General features: G+C 51.6%; 1 protein-coding gene across 1 annotated transcript in view; it reads right to left on the reverse strand.

Annotated features, from left to right (window-relative positions):
* Window positions 1-1,013: 1,013 nt before the first annotated feature.
* The window catches only part of LOC101541929 (putative tetratricopeptide repeat protein 41), a 58,745-nt gene continuing 38,625 nt past the window's right edge, over window positions 1,014-21,133 (reverse strand). Inside the window, exons 11-15 of the mRNA XM_055118522.1 lie at window positions 20,555-20,702; window positions 17,230-17,382; window positions 13,262-13,395; window positions 1,614-1,743; window positions 1,014-1,516 (exon numbers count right to left, since the gene is read on the reverse strand). Coding sequence (XP_054974497.1) covers window positions 1,111-1,516; window positions 1,614-1,743; window positions 13,262-13,395; window positions 17,230-17,382; window positions 20,555-20,702 — 971 coding nt within the window. The 3' untranslated portion in view covers window positions 1,014-1,110. The remainder of the gene's footprint in view (window positions 1,517-1,613; window positions 1,744-13,261; window positions 13,396-17,229; window positions 17,383-20,554; window positions 20,703-21,133) is intronic.

Genomic DNA, 21,133 nt, shown 5'->3' on the forward strand with positions numbered 1-21,133 from the left:
CTCCCATTTGACCCAGCAATACCACTTCTGGGAATATATCCCGGAGATGCAAAAAAGTATAGTATAAGTGACATCTGCACCTATATGTTCATTGCAGCACTGTTCACAATAGCCAGAATCTGGAAAAAAACCCAAGTGCCTGAGAACAGATGACTGGCTAAAGAAACTTAGGTACATCTACACAATGGAATACTATGCAGCTGTTAGAAAAGATGCAGTTATAAAATTTGCATATAGGTGGATCAACATGGAAAGTATCATGTTAAGTGAAATGAGTCAGAAAGAGAGGGACAGACATAGAAATATTGCACTCATTTGTGGAACATAAAGTAACAGAATGGGAGACTAATACCCAAGAATAGTAGAGATAAGTACCAAGAGGAGTACTCCACAGCTTGGAAGCTGGCCTCACATGCTAGGTGAAGAAGCAGCTCTGATAGAGAAGGGATCACCAAGCAAAGGGTGCTAGGCAGGCCCACTAGGGATGTGAGATACGGCTGAAAATAGACTATAGTCTGAACATGATGCCTACTTAATACCTCGTAGCAAACCACAACACCCAAAAAGAGAGAGAGAGAGCAAAGGGGAATGCCCTGCCACAGAGGCAGGGTGGGGTGAAGGGGACAGGGTGGGGGTGGTGGGAGGGATGCTGGGACCATTGGTGGTGGAGAATGGGCACTGGTGGAGGGATGGGTACTCGATCATTGTATGACTGAAACGTAAGCATGAAAACCTGTAAGTCTGTAACTTTATCTCACAGTGATTCACTAATAAAATAAAAATAAATTTTAAAAAAATGCCTCATCAAAGAATCCTAATAAGACAAGGAGGAGGAAGACATGTACACCGCAGAGGCCCTGATCATTTTTATTCTAAATAGAGAAATCACTCGCAGTCTTCAACAATTTTGTCATACAGTTCTTAGTATACAACATTGGAGAAAGTGAAGTGTAATCAGGAGTATAAAAAAAAGTCTTTTTTAAAATATAAATTCAATCAAGGAATTCCTGGAATTAAGTGTAGTAGCAGCAGTGGACAGAGGGCAGGTCTCAGAAACTTGCATTTTCCCTAAGTTCCAGATGACAAAACCCTCTGCAGGGCAAGCTGGACTTAGCCACCTGTTTCCCTCACAGGTAAAGTCTTAGAGGAGTCAGTTTTCTTTGCTGCCTCCTGCTCGGGCTCCTCCCATAGTGCACCGCGCTCCTGCATCTCTTGCTGGGTCTTCTCTTCGGCGGTACGGGATCTCCAGTCCGTTTTCCCCTTTCCGGGAGCACCTTCCGATGTCTCTGAAGCCAGGTAAGCGGTCAAGTCCAGCACTTTAGTGCAACGAGTGGAGATCCCAGCACGTGTGTCCCCGGCATAGCCGAGGCCGGCGCCGCTGCGGGCCGCGTGGCAGTTGAGCCGGAGCAGGAGCTCCCTGACCGTGTTGCCTTTCCGACCGCTCTCCCAGTATTTCCCGTTGGCCGCTGGAGCCCAGCCTTTCTGGCTCTGCAGCGATTCAATTTCCTGCAGAAGGCTGCAAAAGAGGGAGAGTTGTCACGAGACCATCTCTCTGTCAGACCGTGAGTGCCCGGGAATACCTTTTGGGTTTGAGACTCAGAACAGAAACTCACTGCAGGATTCCAGGGACTGAGGGATGTGCAGAGCCCAGGTGGGTGGTCCTCAAATCAAGTGACCGGTACAAGTGGCCCATGGCCTCCGTGAGGACAGACCCTGAAGAGTCGCTCAGCAACAACTGACTTGCTGGGTGGAGGGGAAGAAGCACACAAGATGAAGAATGGCAAAAAGGAAAAAAAAAAGTGTTAACAAGTGATGAAGACAGCAGGAGGGTATCTAGGTACTCATGATACAATGGCAGCTGCCATCACTAGTCTTTTATTAAACCAATTCTCTGAAACGTGTTAAAGGGGCCAGAGAGATAGTACAGTGGATAGTGAGTTTGTTTTGCATGCTATTGACCCAGGTTCCGTCCCTGGCATGCCATAGGGTCCCTTGGGTCTGCCAGTAGTGACCCTGAGTGTAGAGCCAGGAGTATACCCTGTATCCTGCTACGTTTGGTCTCCAAACTAAATAAACAAATAGAACATGCTAAAAAAAATTATTTTAATAGACTTTATTGCCTGATTTGCAAGTACTCATTCATTCATTTTTATCCCATTATAAAGACTACTTTTTTTTTTCTTTTTGGGTCACACCCGGCAATACACAGGGATTACTCCTGGCTCTGAACTCAGGAATTACCCCTGGCAGTGCTCAGGGGACCATATGGGATGCTGGGATTTGAACCCGGGTTGGCCGCGTGCAAGGCAAATGCCCTACCCGCTGTGCTATTGCTCCAGCCCCTACAAAGACTACTTTTAAGAGGCTAAATAGACCCTATTTATTACATATGCAATACAGAGCCGGTGCTTGTAGGGCGTGGACACTGGCATGTGGTAGAGACAGCTGGGTATGTACAGACGAAAAAACATGGGCAGCTGACCCAGCCCGTGTCCCTGTACTAACAATCATAATCTCAGCCAATTCATGTGCGTAATTACCATCTGCCAGGCCCGTGTAATACGATAAAATAGAAACCATCATTATTTGTCTTCTCCCCCTTCCTCGACGTGCCCCCCCCCACGTCGCCCACCCGTCCCTTCTCTTTTTAAATAGGTGTGGGGATTTTTTTCCCCTTTGGTTTCTTATTTTTGCACGAGACCCAGCATGCACCATGCCTGGCAGCGCTCTTCTTCAGGGACGCTGTGAAGCCAGGAATCGAACCTGGGGCTTTGGCTGTGCTCTCTCCCCAGGCCTTCTTTTTGTTTGTTTGGATTTTTTGTTTGCTTGTTTTGTTTGGGGGCCACACTCAGTAGTGCTCAAGGCTTACTCCTGGCTCTGCATTCAGGGATCACTCCTGGCAGGGCATGGGAGGCCACCTGGGGTACCGGGGATAGAACTCTGGTCAACCGCATGCCAGGCAAACACCCTACCCGCCGTACGATTGCTCTGGCCCCCTCTCCCCGGGTCTTTCTCAACATACACATGGTCCAGGGATGCAAAAAATCAAAACGTTGGGGCTGGAGCAATAGCACAGCGGGTAGGGCGTTTGCCTTGCACGCAGCCGACCCGGGTTCGATTCCCAGCATCCCATATGGTCCCCTGAGCACTGCCAGGAGTAACTCCTGAGTGCAAAGCCAGGAAGTAACCCCTGTGCATTGCCGGGTGTGACCCAAAAAGCAAAAAAAAAAAAAAAAAAAAAACAATCAAAACGTAGATAGATATAAGGTGGAAAGTGCCTCTCCCATCTCAATTGCCGCCTATGAAGCCTTCTAAAGTATGTGTCCTTCCAGAATTTTCACTATTATTCACTGTCTTTGAATAATTAGAGATTAAGTAGTTTGTTCTGGGGGTGAATATATAGTGCAATAGTGAAGTGGGTAGGGCACTTTCCTTGCATATGGCTAACCTAGGTTTAATCTCCTGGCAGAGAGAGAGAGAGAGAGAGAGAGAGAGAGAGAGAGAGAGAGGCAGAGGGACAGGGACAGGGAGAGAGGGAGAGGGAGAGAGAGAGGGGGGGGAGGGAGAGGGAGGGGGAGTGGGAGGAAGAGGGGGGGAGGAGGAGGGAGAGGGAGAGGGGGAGGGGGAGGGGGAAGAGAGAGAGAGAGAAAGGGAGAGAGAGAGAGAGGGGGGGAGGGAGAGGGAGGGGGAGTGGGAGGGAGAGGGGGGGAGGAGGAGGGAGAGGGAGAGGGGGAGGGGGAGGGGGAAGAGAGAGAGAGAAAGGGAGAGAGAGAGAGAGAGAGAGAAAGGGAGAGAGAGAGAGAGAGAGGTGTCCAAGAGAAACTGGAGACACTGGTGGTGGGAAATGAACACTGGTGGAGGGACGGGTGTTGGAACTCGGTATGACCTAACCAGGAATAGCTTTGTAAGAGTCCCTTTCACGGTGATTCAATAAAAAAGAATTTAAATAAAAATAGTCTCCTGGCACCTCATATGGTCTCTTGAGAACTGCCAGGTGTGACCTCCAAACCAAAACGAAATAAAGTGATCTGCTCCAGTTAGGGGTAGGGCGGCCCCCGGCCCTGGCCCCTGACCATCCCGCAGGCTGCCCTGTCTCTGTCCATCACTCTGCTTCACAGCCATAGCTCAGGTCTCAGACTGCCCACAGCTGCTTCTGGAAACGAGACCGCTAAGTGGCTCAGCAAGAACTAACTCATCCCCAGAGAGCCTCTGGACACCCGAGCCAGATGCTGCCCACGATTCATGTCCGCCCCCTCCTCCACACCCCCTCTCACCCGACTTAGGGCAGAAACGGAAGCCCCTGGAAACATCCTAACTCAGACTCTTCCTCCTTAACCTAAAAACGGACACAATTGTTGCAAGAAGAGCAAACCAGCAGGAGCCGGCTGAGAAACCTTACACACATCGCCTGCTCAGCAGAGCAAAGAGGCTCAAGGAGGCAGCACAGAGACAGCTGAGTCCCCTTCCAGGGTTCCACCTTCCCCCACCCCTGCCTTGGGCCCACCTGCCCGGAACTGCTAGGATGCAGCCCTCCAGCCCTGAAGCCTCAGCTCAGGGCTCGCTCTTGGCATGAGCCACTCCCGGAGGGGGGCTTGTTTGTTTGTGCTGTTCTGTCCTGGGCCCACGCCCAGTGGTGCTCAGGGCTTCCTCCTGACTCTGCACTCAGGGAATCACGCCTGGCAGTGCTCAGGGGATCATCTGGAATGGGCTGATGCCCTCCCAATTCTGGCCCCTGAAAGTTCCTTGTTACCTGGAGACCACCACCCCAAGGTCAGCGGAATAGGATGGGGAGGAGGGATGAAGGGGAGTGGAGGGGTGTTGGATGTGGTCCTAGGACGAACCCATCTCTCAGGGTTTAGCACACACGGAACATTAAGTGAAGGAGGGGAAACAGACTTATGTTTTGGTGGGAGAGAGATAAGGAAGAGTCAGATGAGCTGGGACACTCTGGATAACATGCTTTGCCCTCTCTTGCCAGAGGCTATCATAAACAGGCCACTTTGTTTTTACTCTTTGTTTTTTTGCTTTTTGGGTCACACCCGGAGATGCTAGGGGGTTGGGGGGGTACTCCTGGCTCTGCAGTCAGGAATCACTCCTGGCGGTGCTCAGGGGACCATATAGGACGCTGAGAATCGAACCCAGATGGGCTGTGAGCAAGGCAAATGCCCTACCCACTGTGCTTTACTCTTAAGCACTGAAATTGTATGTGTGTGTGTGTGTGTGTGTGTGTGTGTGTGTGTGTGTATGGGTGAAGATTAGGAATATTGATCACATCTGAGAAAAGATTTTCAAGGGACTAGCAGGGAACCCTTGGAAGTCAGGTCTCTTGTGTGTACTCACTGGGTGTGACTCCACCCAGAAGTGCTAAATGGGAACTAGCAGAAGGTTCCTTCTCACTGTACTTTCTTCGGCTCGGTTTTTGGGTCACCCCTGACAGTGCTTGGGGCTTACTCCTGGCCCTGAGCTCGGGGATCACTTCCCGGCAGGAATTGGGGGTACCATCCCTGGTACTGGGGTTGGAACCTGGGTTGACCGCCTGCAAGGCGTGCATCCTACCTTTCTAGCTCTGTTTTTTAAAAAGGAAACCTGGGTATGGAGCAGGGGCTAGAACCCAGGCCCCTCTGGGTCCAAGCTGAGGATCGGAAACAGGATTTACCAGGAGAGCGAGATGGTTGAGGCGAAGCAAAGTGAGTTCCTTGAAAGAGGGTCCCCCTGGTCAGACTGACACCGTGGAGGTCTCCAAAGGGAGGGGACCCGCTCAAGCACAGTCCTGGGGCGTCTTGACTGCGTGTGTGTCTGGGCTGCCGAGGCAGGAAATTCCTGGGTTCTGTAGCTGAGTTGGCCTGGGGAGGCGTTGTAGCCAGTTCTGGGAATGGGGCTGCCCACCTGCGAGGGGGGGGGGCGCTGGAGTCCCCTGAACACGATGGATCTGGTGAACAGGGACATCCCCGCTGACTGCTTAGCAGGAACCGTCTCGTCACATCGGGCCTTTAGATGTGGGAATTCTTTTTATCTGGGGTTCTTGCCAGATCCCAGGAACTAGGATTTGAAGGCCAGTTCTGTCTGCTGTATATAATGCTGTAGTCCGTGTGTGTGTGTGTGTGTGTGTGTGTGTGTGTGTGTGTGTGTGTGTACATCTGGTGTCTATTGTAGGAGTGGGGGGGGGGGGCGGGTTCAGGAGATACTTTTGTTCCATTCTCTTAACCATCTAGGGGAATGGAAGTTGGTGGTCTAACAAGGACTCTGGTTACGGCCAGAAATAACCTTAGTCTCGGAACAGCTGCCCGGTGAAACAGGCAGTTACAGACCTGTTACAGAAACCGTGCAATTACAGACATCTGCTCTTCTCTTCCGGGTGGGCTCCCTCCCCCGAGCCCCACAAGCCCCAGGCCGCCTCAGCTCTTCCCTCAGCTCAGGCTGATGCTGTCCCGCTTTCTATCCTGTCCTCAGACCCCTCAGACCCAGGTGGGTTTTCCGTGTGTGCAAATTTTCCTTAGGTTTTTCTCTTTGTCATCTGTCTGAGAGCCATTGGAACCTTCAGCCACGCTGAGACGTTCCTGGGGGCATCCCTCCCCAGCACCTGCCATGTGTGAGTTATCTACTGTGCTGGAGTGATGACGCTTCCACGCCCCGCCTCCCGGGTGGGTCCTCGGATGACCAGGAGTCCACTCACTGGGTTTGTTGGCTTCATTTTAGCCATCTGATGAAGAATGCTACAGATGGCCAAGAACGGAATGTGACATGGGAGACGGCTGGGATCTAGGAAACACAGGCGGAACACTTCGGGATTTTTCTAATGATGAACAGAGAAGGCAGCCACAAAAGGAAGGATGAAGGAAGGGAAAGGGAGCAATCTGGAAGGATCCTGCACAGTTTCTCCAAAGTCTTGGCCTACAGAAATCAAGTTGAAGTTGCAGAGAAATGCACATTGAGAAAGATGATGCTTCATCCCAGAGACCCCTTTCAAGTCAGAGAGAGAGAGAGAGAGAGAGAGAGAGAGAGAGAGAGAGAACTTGATTCTAAATTTACAAGTTGGGGGAAAGAATGACCTTTCTGTAAGCCAAAATTAACATGCTTTTCTATATCACTTACCTGACTTTTTGGATTCAAGGGTTAGTGCTAAGAGGAGTAAATTCAGGCTGAGTGTGGCATTTGGAAATCAAAGTTGGAGACAAGAACTGACTCATCATGCTGATGAAAGTCACCCACCAAAGCTTGTTTAATTTCTCCCTTCTAAATTTGAATGATGGTTGGCACTTCCTCTTTAAATGAACCCCAGTGAGGAGGAAGTAACATAATGTTCATCTCCCCTACTACTTCATCCAAAATAAACAACAGAACACTCAACACTCTGCTTGACATAATGGAATAGGAAAAGTCTTATTTCTGGTTCTTACCTCCCACTGAAGTGGTTTCTCACTGGGCAGATTGAAATCTATTTATCCAAAAAGGAGAATAAGACTGGCCCATGTCAGAGGCGACTCAGAACAAAAATCACAGAGCCCTTCTTGTCACGGGGGAGATCAGTACTAAAGTCTCTAGGATAAATGTTGCATTAGGTTAAGAAATTTTGTTCCTGAAACTTGGATGGAGACTGAGAGATGATGAACTTGTAGGATATATTAGAAAAATATTCCACTTTTGAGTATGTTCCCCTACAAAGCAGTGATAGATCAAAAGAGAAAAAATTTAGGGTACATTGCTCTCCCACAGATCCATAATTTTATTTTATTTTTTAAAAGATTTTTCTCTCAATTTTTTAAAACTTTTTTCTTGAATCACTGTGAGATAGACCCTTACAAAGCTGTTCATGATGGGATTTCAGTCAGTGTTCCAACACCCATCCCTCTTCCAGTGTATATTTCCCAGCACCAGTGTCCCTGGGTTCCCTCCCATCACCCTCACCCCCCATCCCCCTGCCTGCCTCTATGGCAGGCACTTTTCTTCTCTCTCTCTCTCTCTCTCTCTCTCTCTCTCTCTCTCTCTCTCTCTCCCTCACCCCCTCTCTCTCCTCTCTCTTCCCTCTTTTGGGCATTGTGGTTTGCAATATTGGAGAGCCATCATTTTAATATGTGCTTACTCTCACCTTGTGCATAAAAATGTTATAAGTATAATTGAAATCTGAGCCCACATTGCTGGAAACCTACTATTTTCACAGCCCAACCCGAATTATGTGGTATTCTGCATGTGAACGAAATAGAATCACAGAAGACTGTGAAAGTGAAGGTGACCTGTCCCAAGCACTCTGGATTATTCTCCAGCTGGTCCTGCCATGAAGCAACATTAGATACAGCAAAGTTAATCACCTGCAAATGGAGCTTCTACATCCCTGGATTCTGAAGCCAGTGGAGTAAAATGGGATTTTCTTGGTCCTGAGCTAAGGGGTAGATGAGGGACTCGGGCTTCGTGGAGAGAAAGGGAGCTCACAAAGTGAGAATCAGATGACTCAGATGACAAAAACCAGATGCTTTGTAATTAAATGTTTGTCCAGCCATATTAATGGACTTTTCCCATAGAAAGGTTATTTCTGGTTACAACCTTAAGTCTTGGAAATATTTCCATTTTTCTTTTTCTTACTAGTTATGGGAATGGTTAAAAAGCTTCTTCTGAGCCTGCGGGGTCTGGACTGACCTCAGTCAGAAACAATCCACACTGCTAAAGTGACACAGTTTTATTGTTTTCACGAATGTGATCAATCATGGGTCTGTAATACTATAAAACTGGGGGAGTTCAGCTTTGTGAGGAAGCCTATTCTTCAAGACCAAGGCAGGTGCCAAGATTTTCAAATTAGCAAAAAACTATTCTTAATCCATAATCCAAACACAAATCTGAGAAGTTAGTTCAAGGTCATTATTTTCCAAAGCTTAAAATACAATCTGGGTCAGAACAATAAGTAGAGCAGATAAGGCACCTGCCTTGCACACGGCGACCCAAGTTCAATTCCCGGCACCCCATATGGTGCCCTGAACCCCGCCAGGAGTGAAGCCTGAGGGCAGAGTCAACGGTAAACCCTGAGCACCATTGGGTGTCCCTCCTCCCCAAAAAATTAAATTAAATTAAAAATAAGTAAAATACAATGAGTTGTTTTTTTGAATGTTAACTACATTTCTCTCCCCGAAACAAACCTAGTGCAGTACCTCCTCATCTGCGGGCACTCAGGCAAACAGTGTGTGCCGGGAACAAAGCGGCTTAACTACTTCTCACTCTCCTGCAAGGACAGGCTGGGCTCCAGCTCGAACCCACTCTGGTGCTATGAGGACGCGAGGAACGCAGGGCAGGACACCTGGGAATTCACAGCCTGTGAATTCAAGGTCAAAATCTACTAGAAAGAACTAGAAAATCAGAGTCCAAATAAGAGGATCTTTAGGAGCCAGAGTGAGTAGGTAGATAGGGCATCTAGCCCAGGATTCAATCCCTGCCACCCCATATGGTCTCCTGAGCACCATCAGGAGTAATTCCTGAGTGCAGAGCCAGGAGTAACCCCTGAGCATCGCCTGGTGTGACCCAAAAACAAACAAACAAGTAAACAAAACAACAACAACAACAATTGCCCAAGATCCTTAGGGGGCTGGAGTGATGTAGTACAGTGGGTAGACCACTTGACTGACACACAGCCAATCCAGGTTTGAGCTCTGGCATCCTGTCCCATATGGTTCCAGAGCACTGCCAGGAGTAATTCCTAAGAGCAGGCCCAGGAGTCGCCCGTGAGCATTGCAGGTGTTGACCAAAAGCAAATGAAAAACAAACTAACAAAATGGTCCTTTAAAAAAAAAAAATGTCTTGCTAACACAGCTGCATCTTCATCATTGCCACTGAAGTACTATACTCGGATATTTCCGGGGGTATCCAGGAGGGAGTCATATTTGTTTAAGAAGGTGGTTCTGGGGGCTGGAGCGATAGCACAGCGAGTAGGGTGTTTGCCTTGCACGCGGCCGATCCGGGTTCAAATCCCAGCATCCCGTATGGTCCCCTGAGCACCGCCAGGAGCAATTCCTGAGTGCAGAGCCAGGAGTAACCCCTGTGCACCGCTGGGTGTGACCCAAAAAGCCAAAAAAAAAAAAAAAAAGAAGAAGAAGAAGGTGGTTCTACTTTACCTCTCCAGAAAGGTAAAGTTCTAACAAAAAGATCCTTGGAGTCCTTGGCTCCAAGAACCGGTGAGCAAGCTTTGTGTGCAAATGCCCCGGGTTTACTCTCCGGAGCCACGGATCCCCCAAGCAGCACCAGGCAGAGCTTCAAAACAAAGGATACTTGGGACAGGGCTGTCCCACAGTGGCAGCGTCCCCCCATGCTTGAGTACGCAGCGCTGACTCTGCAGAGGAGAGCTTCAGTGACTAACGTTAGTAACACCGAGACTCGGGCTTCCCTGAAAATGACTTAAAGGTGGGTAGGTAGCCCCAGCTCTCAATGGCTCGGGCTTACTTCCTGTTTCATGCAGTCCCCTGGGCACATTTTCATTTAGACAGAATTTTTTTCATGAACAGTCTCAGGAAACGCCACCCCCAGATATGCCTCAGTGAGCTAAGGATTCTGCAGAGCTGAAATATTTTGAGTCCCTGAAATCTTAGGAGCCGAAAAGCAACCAGAACCTTCTGCCTCCCCCAAAGGAAGCGCCCTCACTGCTTCCCCAGGTGCCGCTCAGAGTTTTACTTCCCGAAGACAAGCAGAAATCTAGGAGGGATGTCACCCCAGTGGGTGGGGCCACGAACCACAGATCCGGCCCCTCTTAGGGCCCATCCACCGTCCCAGACGGTCATTTGCCTTTTCTGAAGTACCGTTTCTCCCCCTCGCTCCTCCCTGTTAGGTCTGGAACACAGACTCCCAACACCCCGTGGAGTTAGTCTGTGTCTCAACTTAGTTTTAAAAGCACAGGCAGGGCCAAGGAGCTCTCGCAAGGGTTAAGGTGCTTGTCTGGCACAGAGCTGGCTAGGGTTCGGTCCTCAGCACTGCATACAGTCCCCCAAGTCCTGCCAGGACTGATGTCTGGGCACAGAGCCAGGAGTAAACCCTGATCGACTCTGGGGATGGCCCCCAAATAGGATCAAATTTAACATTATTTATTAAAAATAACAAATAATGGAGGGGCTGGAGCCACAGCACAGCGGGTAGGGTATCTGCCTTGCATGCGGCTGACCCAGGTTCGATTCCCAGCATGGTCCCCCGAACACCACCAGGAGTAATTCCTGAGTGCATCGCCAGGAGTAACCCCTGTGCATTGCCTGGTGTGACCCAAAAGCAAAAATAATAATAATAATAATAATAATAATAATAATAATAATAATAATAATGGAGCAATAGCACAGCGGGTAGGGCATTTGCATAGCACATGGCCAACCCGGGTTTGATTCCCAGCATCCCATATGGTCCCCTGAGCACTGCCAGGAGTAATTCCTGAGTGCAAAAGCCAGGAGTAACCCCTATGCATTGCCGAGTGTGACCTAAAAAGCAAAAACAACAACAACAACAAATAAATAAGGACAGAACATCTGAACAGACACATCTCGGAAGAAGACATCCAACTTTCCCACGAGCCCAAGAGAAGATGCCTGACATCTCTTCCTGTTTGGGACATGCAAACGGGAAGGTGCCAAACTAGGGCCAGCTGCCACCTTGCACCCGTGAGAAGGGCAACCCTCCAAAGAGTGGACACACATGTCGTGGGGAGGACATAGTGAAGGGGAACCGGGGCTCACTGAGGGTTGGGAAGGAAATGGGTGCATTTCTTTTTCCCAGCACGGTCTGGAGATTTCAACGCAGGGCAAAATAAAACCAGGGCCCCAGGGATGTCCGAGTGACAAGAGCACTTGCCCTGCAGGCAAAGGAGAGAGCCTCGCTTGGTCTCGGCCTTCAGCCTACGAAAGCACAAGGAAGGGAATGGACAAGGCCTTGAACAGGGTCTGGCTGCTGCAGATCAAAGAGTTCATAACTGGAAAATAACAGATGAGTGCACACCCCAAATGCCAGAATTAGGAGGTGGCGCCTTTGGGAGGAGAGCAGGGCATGAGGATGGAGCCCCGCTAAAAGGGACTCGTACGCCAAGACAGTAGAAACCAGGAGGACAGTAGGGCCAGGAGGATCCGTCCACAGCTGGAAGCCTGCCTCAAGTGCTGGGGGAGAAGGCAAGTGGGATAGAGAAGGGACCACTATGACAAAGCTAGTTGAGAATGATCAGTCTGGGTAGGAACTGTGTGCTGAAAGGAGGTAAAGGAACAAACATGAAAACCTCTCAGAGTCTGTATTGCAAACCATAATGCCCAGGGGCTGGAGCGATAGCACAGCGGGTAGGGCATTTGCCTTGCACGCGGTCGACGCGGGTTCGATTCCCAGCATCCCATATGGTCCCCTAAGCACCGCCAGGAGTGATTCCTGAGTGCAGAGCCAGGAGTAACCCCTGTGCATCACCAGGTGTGACCCAAAAAGAAAAAAAAAATCATAGTGCCCAAAAGCAGTGGTGGGGAGTGCCTGCCATAGACCCATAGAGGCTGATGGGGGGAGGGGGGAAACTGGGGTCATCAGTGGTGGGAAATGGACCCTGGTGGAGGGATGGGTGTTGGATCATTGTGTGACTGAAACCTGATTGTGAACAACCTGGTCACTGCACCTCACGGTGACTCAATAAAAGAATAAATAGAAATAAAATGAAATGGAAAGGGTTAGTGCCCCATTAAAAGAGACCTTTGAGCTCCCGGGCTGCTCGGCCCATTGAGGACACAGCGGGAGGAGATGCCGCTGTCCAAGCAGCTTGCTCTGGGACTGCCCAGCCTGTGGGCGGTGAGCAATAAACCTTCGCCATTCGAGTCGCCTCCCCAGTGGCATTCTGTGACAGCAGACTGAGAGGAGACCCTCTGTAATGGTTGTTTTTTGTGTTGTCTTACTGGGAGGGGACTCCCAAGCAGTGCTCAGGCGGCCCTGGGGCACTCCCAGAGATACTTTGCTAACGAGGGCAGAAAGGGCGATGCCGGCACCCCAGGATGCTGCTCAGGCCCTAAAGGTGTCGGTGCATCCTCAGGACCACACAGGGCAGCCCTCGATGGGTCACACTGTGCCAGGGATGGAACCAGGCTCCTGCACAGGCAAGGCAGGTACCCGCAGCCCTGTGCTCCGGCCCCTAAAGACATCTCCGTGATGGCAGAAGCAAACAGGGAGCAAGGAAAGCCGCCAGGATGCTCAATGGGCCGGCCGGGCTCATTTCAGTAACGCAGCAGATGTGACGCCTGCCCGGGGCAGGTGCCCTGCTGGGAGCAGGGATCAGTTGGCCAATTACCTAGTTTACACAGGGTGTCGCTCAGGCTGAGGCTCCGCTGCTTCCTGACGAGCGGGGAGCTGACGCGGGCGCCTGAGCTCTCCCGGATTCTGATCACTTCTTTGTAAAATTCGATGGCCTGCTTCCTGGACACCCTAGGAGAGAGCCGTGGCGGTCACACTTGCGCACGGGACAGGCATGGCATCTGTCCAGTCATTCACTCACTAACCACACCCGTCAGAAGCAGAGCTGAGCCGAGGACCAGGCCGCAGAGGCCAGTAAGGCTGATCCTGGTCTTGGGAGCATTTCCTGAAGCTCCCAAGGGTCGGGACTTCCTGGTTGGGGAATTTTTTCATTCGAGAAATGCCATGATCCAACCCGCATCCTGGAAAACTCAGGGGCAGGAGAGCGAGTAGCTGGCGGCCCTGCACCCCTGGGTGTGTCTGGGTGGGAGGGGAAGGGAGGGGTGGGTGGGCAGGAGGAGACCAGCCCGGGGGTGGGGTGGGCAATGGAGATGTTCCGGGCATGACTATATTCCGGCAGCCTCGGGCACTGGAGCACTTAGTCCAGTGGCGCGTGACCACTGGCCAGCGTGTGAGACCCGGAAGTGGCCGCAGAGCAGAGAGGGGCTGGCTCAGTCCTGCCTTCCCAAGGAGGCAGAGTCGGTGTTGGGGTCCCAGAGGGGGCGGGGTCTGCACCCAGAGGAGCTGGCTGGAGTTGGGGCAGGCCCAGCAGTGGCCGAGATGCTGTACTCAAACCCACCCCCCCACACCCCCATTTATTTATCCTGGGTGCCCATCCCGGCAGGAGTCTTCACGGCCACGGCCTCGGCTGAGTCATGTGCAGGACACGAGTGAGAGGAGGGCTGTGAGACTGGGCGAGAGATGCTTGTGCAAGGGCATCGAGTGGTGACTGCTAACACGGGTCGTGCAGACGGGGCGGGGGCAGGGCCACCCTTGGTGAGGGCGGGGAGGGTGTGTTTGGTCCTCAGCAGGCATCCACACTTAGTGGTTTGGTTTTTTTTTTTTTATTTTTTTTTTGCTTTTTGGATCACACCCAGTGATGCACAGGGGTCACTCCTGGCTCTGTACTCGGGAATTATCCCTGGTGGTGCTCAGGGGACAATATGGGATGGGAATCGAACCCAGGTTGACCGCGTGCAAGGCAAACGCCCTACCCGCTGTGCTAAAGAACAGGATAACGGAGACAGCTCCCAGACAGATGCAGGGTAGTGTCCGAGGATGCTGACAGGGACAAGGGGCAGAGGGAGATGAGGAACAGCCCCTCACGGAATCCTGACTGATGCTCTTGGCACAGGAGAGGACAAGGTGCCCAGCACCAGACAGCAGAGAGCCCAGGGACTGGGCCTCAACGACATTCAGTTGGAAACTTTTTGTGCTACATGGGGACGAAAAGATGGAGGCTGGGGCTGGAGCAAGATAGTACAGGGAGTAGCGTGTTTGCCTTGCACGTGGCTGACCTGAATTCAATCCCCAGCGTCCCACATGGTCCAGGAGTGACCGCTGAGCATCGCCGGGTGTGATGAAAAAAAAAAAGGAAAGAAAAGAAAAGACAATGACTGCATTCATTTCTGATATATATTGTAGAAAACTAATAGTAATAGCCAGGGAAAACGGGGCAAGGAGGAGTGGTCAACAGTTGGAAATAACCACAAGTGTGTGTGGGACTGAGGGTAGGCAGGATACAGAAGAGACCGCTATGACAATAAAAGCTGGGAATGATCACGCTGGACATGATCTGAGGGTTGAAAGTAGGTAAGGGATATTCCTAATAACCTTTCAGTATCAATATTGCAAACCACAATGCCCAAAGAGTGAGAGTGAGAGAGAGAGAGAGAGAGAGAGAGACAGAGAGAGAAAGAGAGAGAGAGAGAAGAAAGAGGCAGGCAGAGGTGGGGGTGGGGGGTGATGGGAGGGAACCTGGGGACACTGGTGCTGGGAAATGTACACAGGTGAAGGCATGGGGGTTGGAATACTGTATGACTGAAACCAATCATGAACAGCTTTGTAAAAATCTATCTCACAGTGATTCAATAATAAAATGTTTAAAATAAATAAATACGCTACAACGGGCAGGGGGAGGGGGGAGGTAAATTGGGCCACACCTGGCTCTGCTCAGGGCTTACTCATGGCTCTGTGCTCAGGGATCATTGCTGGCGGGGTTCGGAGGCCTTCTCTGGGGGTGCTGGGGGCTCGAACCTGGGTTGGTCACGTGCAAGGCAAGCGCTGCCATACTCTGGCTCCAGGCCTGGTCTACAAATGGTTTTGACTGTTGCTTCCTCTCCGTCCTGTGTTCTTACTCTCAATGTAATTGATGTGGCCCTCGCTTACCCAGCCCAGCATCCTTTCTGCAGGGTGTGAAAGCTATCACCGAGGTCCAGGCCACCAGGTCCACTAAGAATGGGAGGTCAGTGGGAGGTGGTGACCACAGGCTCTCCTGGCCAAGCCAGTGTCCTGTAAGATGCAATCATTACATCTTCACCAAGGAAAGGGTTTTGTAACTTTCCAGAGCTTGGTCACCAACGGTGAGGCGGGGCGGGGGTGGGGGGAAGAGCACCCCAATCTTGCCAGGCCCGTCCTTGTGGCCCAGCTTTTGGCCCTGGACTTGGGCGGGGAGGGGAGGAAGGGGCGACTCGGGTGACAGCCGAGTGGCGATGACTCAGTTACTTGGGTGCGTGTTTAGATTTTTCTTTCCTGAGACAAGGGTTCTACTGTCAAGCTCATTGCTTCTCTCAGAAAATTCCTCTTCTCTGCTCACCATGCTGGCCTTAAAAGGAACAGGAGGAGGCTTTCGACGGGGTTAAGTGCCTGCAGAATTACTCGCTGGGGAGCACAGTCACACCACACTGGGAGCGCTCTGTTTATTGCATTCCTCAGTCTGGGCCAGACAGGCTGCCGAGCCGGCCGTGTGGGATGGGAGAGCGCGCCCTCCTGTGACAATCACACACTCGAGTCACGGGGGCGGCAGGGGACGTGCCCTCCTGCTCAGGGTGCGCAGGGGCAGAAGCCAAGCCCAGGTGATGGGAGGCCAGAGCCCTGCATCTCGCCTGGGCGACATAAGAGTGGAAGCTGGATCCAGAAACGTTCCCTCTCCCGGGTTGCTCCCTGAATGACCCGCCCCCTGGGGCTGGAGGATAGCACCGTGGGGAGGGCACTTGCTTGCCTTGCATGCAGCTGGCCTGGGGGTCGATTCTCAGCACCCGTGGTGGTCCCCCGAGCACCTCGAGGACTAATCCCCGAGTGCAGAACCGGACATCATTCCTGAACACTGCCACGTGGACACCCTCTCCCAAGAAAAGAACAAACCCAGGGCCTTTCACAGGCAAAGCCGATCTCTGCTCCCTGCGTCATACCCCGGGCCCACATGTACTCTAGCTGCAGTGCTCACATACCAGATTTGGCTACTCCATAGACACACACACACACACACACACACACACACACCCAGAGGCACACCCAGAGGCAGCCCCAGGAATCTAACTTGGGGCCTCCGGCCACCAACCGTCTCTTAGGCCCTCTGATGTGTTTCTTTAACAGTGCTCACGGAGTCCTGTGTGAGGAGCTGGGGCAAAGCAGAGAGGGCACTTCCCGAGGGAGAGGGCTGGCGGGGGGAGACAGTGCAGGCTCGGTTGAGGGGTCCCTCTGAGGTGCTGGGTGGGCCACAGGCCAGTGCACAGCCTGTGCGTGGAGCTCCCAGAGCTGGCGTGGGCCTGGCAGGAGGCAGGCAGACGCCTGGCGCGACACATGCCCCTCACAGAAGCAGCGTGTTGGGGGATCACTGTCTTCTCCGGCCACTGGCACATCCCCACGGCACCTTCCGAGCACACGGCGGTCAGGTTGGGGGGGACAGACCAGGTCCCGGCGGGGTCCCAGCAGTGACCCCCCCTCACCTTACCGTCACTAATGAGTCGGGGGTGTTTTTGGTGGGGGAAGGAGACGTACCCCTTGAAACGGTTCCTAGCGACTTACTTCTCACAATCTCTTGGGGGGAACGACAGCAGATCTGCCAGAAACTCCATCGTTTCTCCCACCAGGATGCTCTTCCCGCCAAACAGCCTCTTCCTGATGTACAAGCACTCGTACAGCTTCGCTTTGGCAAGACACGTGTTTCCGGCCAGAAACCTGAAAATCAAACACATGCGTGTTATCAAGGGGCGAGAGCCGTACAGACTGTCTTGGGCACGCTGCCAAAAGGAATTCTCCTCAGGGGCCGGAGCGATAGAACAGCTGGGAGGGCGTTAGCCTCACAAGCAGCAGACCTGGCTTCAATCCCTGGCAGCCCATATGGTCCCCCGAGTACCGCCAAGACTAATTTCCAATGCAGAGCCAAGAGTAAACCCTGAGCAACACTGGATATGACTGAAGAAGCAAAAAACAGAATTCTCAGTTGGCTTCATTTTATTATATATAAATATATATATATATATATATGCATATATATATATATGGACTGCAGCAATAGCACAGCGGGTAGGGCATTTGCCTGGCACACGGCTGACCTGGGTTCAATTCCTCTGTCCCTCTCGGAGAGCCCGGCAAGCTACCGAGAGTATCAGTATCCCGCCTGCATGGCAGAGCCCGACAAGCCACCCATAGCGTATTCAATATGCCAAAAACAGTAACAACAAGTCTCACAATGGAGAAGGTACTGGTGCCCGCTTGAGCAAATCAATGAACAATGTATATATATATATATATATATATATATATGTGTGTGTGTGTGTGTGTGTGTGTATGTATGTATGTATACATTGTGTATATATATACATGTATATACATGTATATATACATTATTTATATATATATCACTGTAGCACTGTCATCCTCCTTCATCAATTATATATATATATATATTATATATGTACATATATGTCCCTTGAGCTGGAGCAATAATAGTAGCAGGTAGGGCGTTTGCCTTGCCTGGACTTGATCCCTGCCACCACACATGGTCCCCAAGTCCCGCCAGGAGCGATCCCTGAGTGCAGAGCCAGAGGAAAGGCCTGAACACTGCTGGGTGTGGCCCACAAACAAACAAAACCATGTGTCCCAAGGACTGGGAGACAGTCCAGCAGGCAGGACATGCGCCTCCACCCCCATGCAGGGTTCAATCCCCAACCCCGTGTGGTCACGGTAGCACAGCGGGGTCTGACCCTGAGGACGCCCAGCACCACCGGGCCGGCCCAGGTGACCCCCAGCACTGCGGAGCCTGAGTGGCACCTTGAGGCTCTGTCACTGGCTTGCCGCCCTGGTTGGCTAAAACTTCCTGGGGGGCGGGGGCGGGCGACTCCCAGGCTTCTGAGCACTGCTTGGGAGCACTGCCCCAAAATCTGTCCCGGGAACTACCCAGCAGCAAGTAGAGCCATTGGTAAAAGCAAAGGTTTGTTTTCTGTCTTTCTGGATCACACCTGGCAATTCTCAAGGGTTACTCCTGGCTCTGTACTCAGGAACTTCTCCTGGCAGTGCTCAGGTGGACCGTAAGGGGTTCTGGGGGTCAGCCATGTAAAAGGCAAATGCCCTACCCACTGTGTTATCCCTCCGGCCTCTGTAAAAGCAGAGGTTGACGAGCCAGTCTTGGAACCCAGCGGCTTTTGGCAGAAATGCATCTGGACTGTGCATTAAGCTACGGTGCCATGCCACCCAGGTGGGGAAAGGTGTTTGCCCTTCCCGCCTTTTCCCTACGGTGGCACGGTGGCCCCCACCTTTTCAGAGCCTATTGCACAGCCAAGTATGAGACTGCAGTGATGAGACTGGGGCTTCACGGGGGGGTGGGGGGGGTGGAACCGGCCCCTCTTCCCGCCCTGACAAGGCCCCAAGTCCCCCACGAATGACTCTTCTGGCTCCTGAACGGCCATGAACCCAGAGGCCCACAAACCAATCTCGGAACCCAGAGGCTTTTGGCAGAAATCTCTCCAGACTAATTTCTAAAATATCAGAAATCCAAAATCATGTGGCTGCTTTGCGGCCACACGATATCATATACTCTTCATAAGCAGCAATAGAAGACAAATTATCTAATGATGCCTTCTCGGCAGGTCTGATTGTTGGGGCAAAATTCCAAATAATAATGGTGCGTCTTTGGTCGAAATATTGAATATGATCAAAGTGGAGAGAGAGTAAAATGGAAATCATCTGCCACACAAGCAGGGAGAGGAGTGGGAGAGGGGGTCTACTGGGGTTCTTGGTGGTAGAGGGTGTGTACTGGTGAGGGGATGGGTGTTTGATCATTGTATGACCGAGACTTAAACTGGAAAGCTTTGTAACTGTTCTCACGGTGATCCAGTTAAAAAAAAAACAATAATAATAATTATTATTAAAAAAAAGCAAAGGTTGATGTTGACATTGGTGGAGGGATTGGTGTTGGATGATTATATGCCTAAAGCACAACTATCAGCTACTTGTAAACCATGGCTCCTTAATAAAAATTTACAGAGGGGCCGGAGCGATAGCACAGCGGGTAGGGCATTTGCCTTGCACGCGGCCGACCCGGGTTCGATCCCCGGCATCCCATATGGTCCCCCAAGCACCGCCAGGAGTAATTCCTGAGTGCAAAGCCAGGAGTAACCCCTGAGCATTGCTGGGTGTGACCCCCCCCAAAAAAAGTAAAAATTTACAGAGAAGCAAAAACAAAAGCCGAGGTGGAAGATCCACCTGGTGATTGAAAGAAGGAAGAGGTATGAGCCTGACCTCCACCTTGGTACTAGTGATACTCGGGGTCAAACACTATAGAGAAGGGGCCAGAGAGAAAGCACAGTGGCTAGGGCACTTGCTTTGTGTGCGACCGATGCAAGTTGTACCCCCAGCAGCCTACGGGGCTCCCTGGGCCCTACCAGGAGTTATCCTTGAGTGCAGAGCCAGGAGTAAGCCCCGAATATCACCAGGTATGCCCTCAAAATAAACTAAAACCCACCCGTGTTGATCTCCCTGGGGTTCTTGTGTGCACTGTGTGTCCCCACGTGCAGTGTTGATGCCCAGTGCTCCATGGCAACTGCTCCCTGCATCCCAGGCAGTGACAAGCTTGCCCTGTTTGGGACGCACAGAGGCAGAGGGGGGCGTGGGCTAAGGCTTGTCTATCTCCACACTGTCCACTCCACATGTGGACAGGAGCAGGTGACGGTGAGAGAGCTCAGAGCCCCGGGTTCTATCCGTCTGTGTGAGCACTGCTGTGAGGAGCCCCTGAGCCTCACTAGTATGGTTCCTAGGCTGTAAACACCCCGCCCCCGTGCCCCCTCCCAAATCTCACTGGAAAGGCTAAGACCACCCTCAAGAGATGGAGAATGAAGAAGAGCCTGTTTACATCAGGACCCCTTCGGTGTGCTTCATGGTTGCCTCGTTGCACGGGTGTCTGTCCATCAGGTAGGAAATCCTAACGGCACTTTCCAGAACGTGGTTCTCCCGCAAGTACTCCTTAGACGCCGACTTCACCAGGTTGCTCAGTGCTCTGACTGCAGAGGAGACAGCGGGGGGAAGGAGAGAGCATTTTCAGGGGCTTTTATCCCACTGGGGAGTTAAGCGGTCCTGGAGTTAAGGCCAACCCCAGTTCCATCACCGGGACTAAGTGTGGTCCTCCAAGTCGCACCAGGAGTGATCCCTGAGCACAGAGCCAGGAGGAAGTCCTGAGCACTGCCGGGTGTTGCTCAAAGACCAAAATTAAAAAGGTATCAAGAGGGAGACCGGAACTGGAGCGATAGCACAGTGGGTAGGGCGTTTGCCTTGCAAGTGGCCGACCCGGGTTCAATTCCTAGCATCCCATATGGTCCCCTGAGCACCGCCAGGAGTAATTCCTGAGTGCAGAGCCAGGAGTAACCCCAGGTGTGACACAAAAAGCAAAACAAACAACAAACAGAAAGAAACAACGCTCCACACTCCATGGAGG

The sequence above is a fragment of the Sorex araneus genome, chromosome 10, assembly GCF_027595985.1.
Source record: "Sorex araneus isolate mSorAra2 chromosome 10, mSorAra2.pri, whole genome shotgun sequence".
In the NCBI taxonomy this organism is placed as follows: Eukaryota; Metazoa; Chordata; class Mammalia; order Eulipotyphla; family Soricidae; genus Sorex; species Sorex araneus.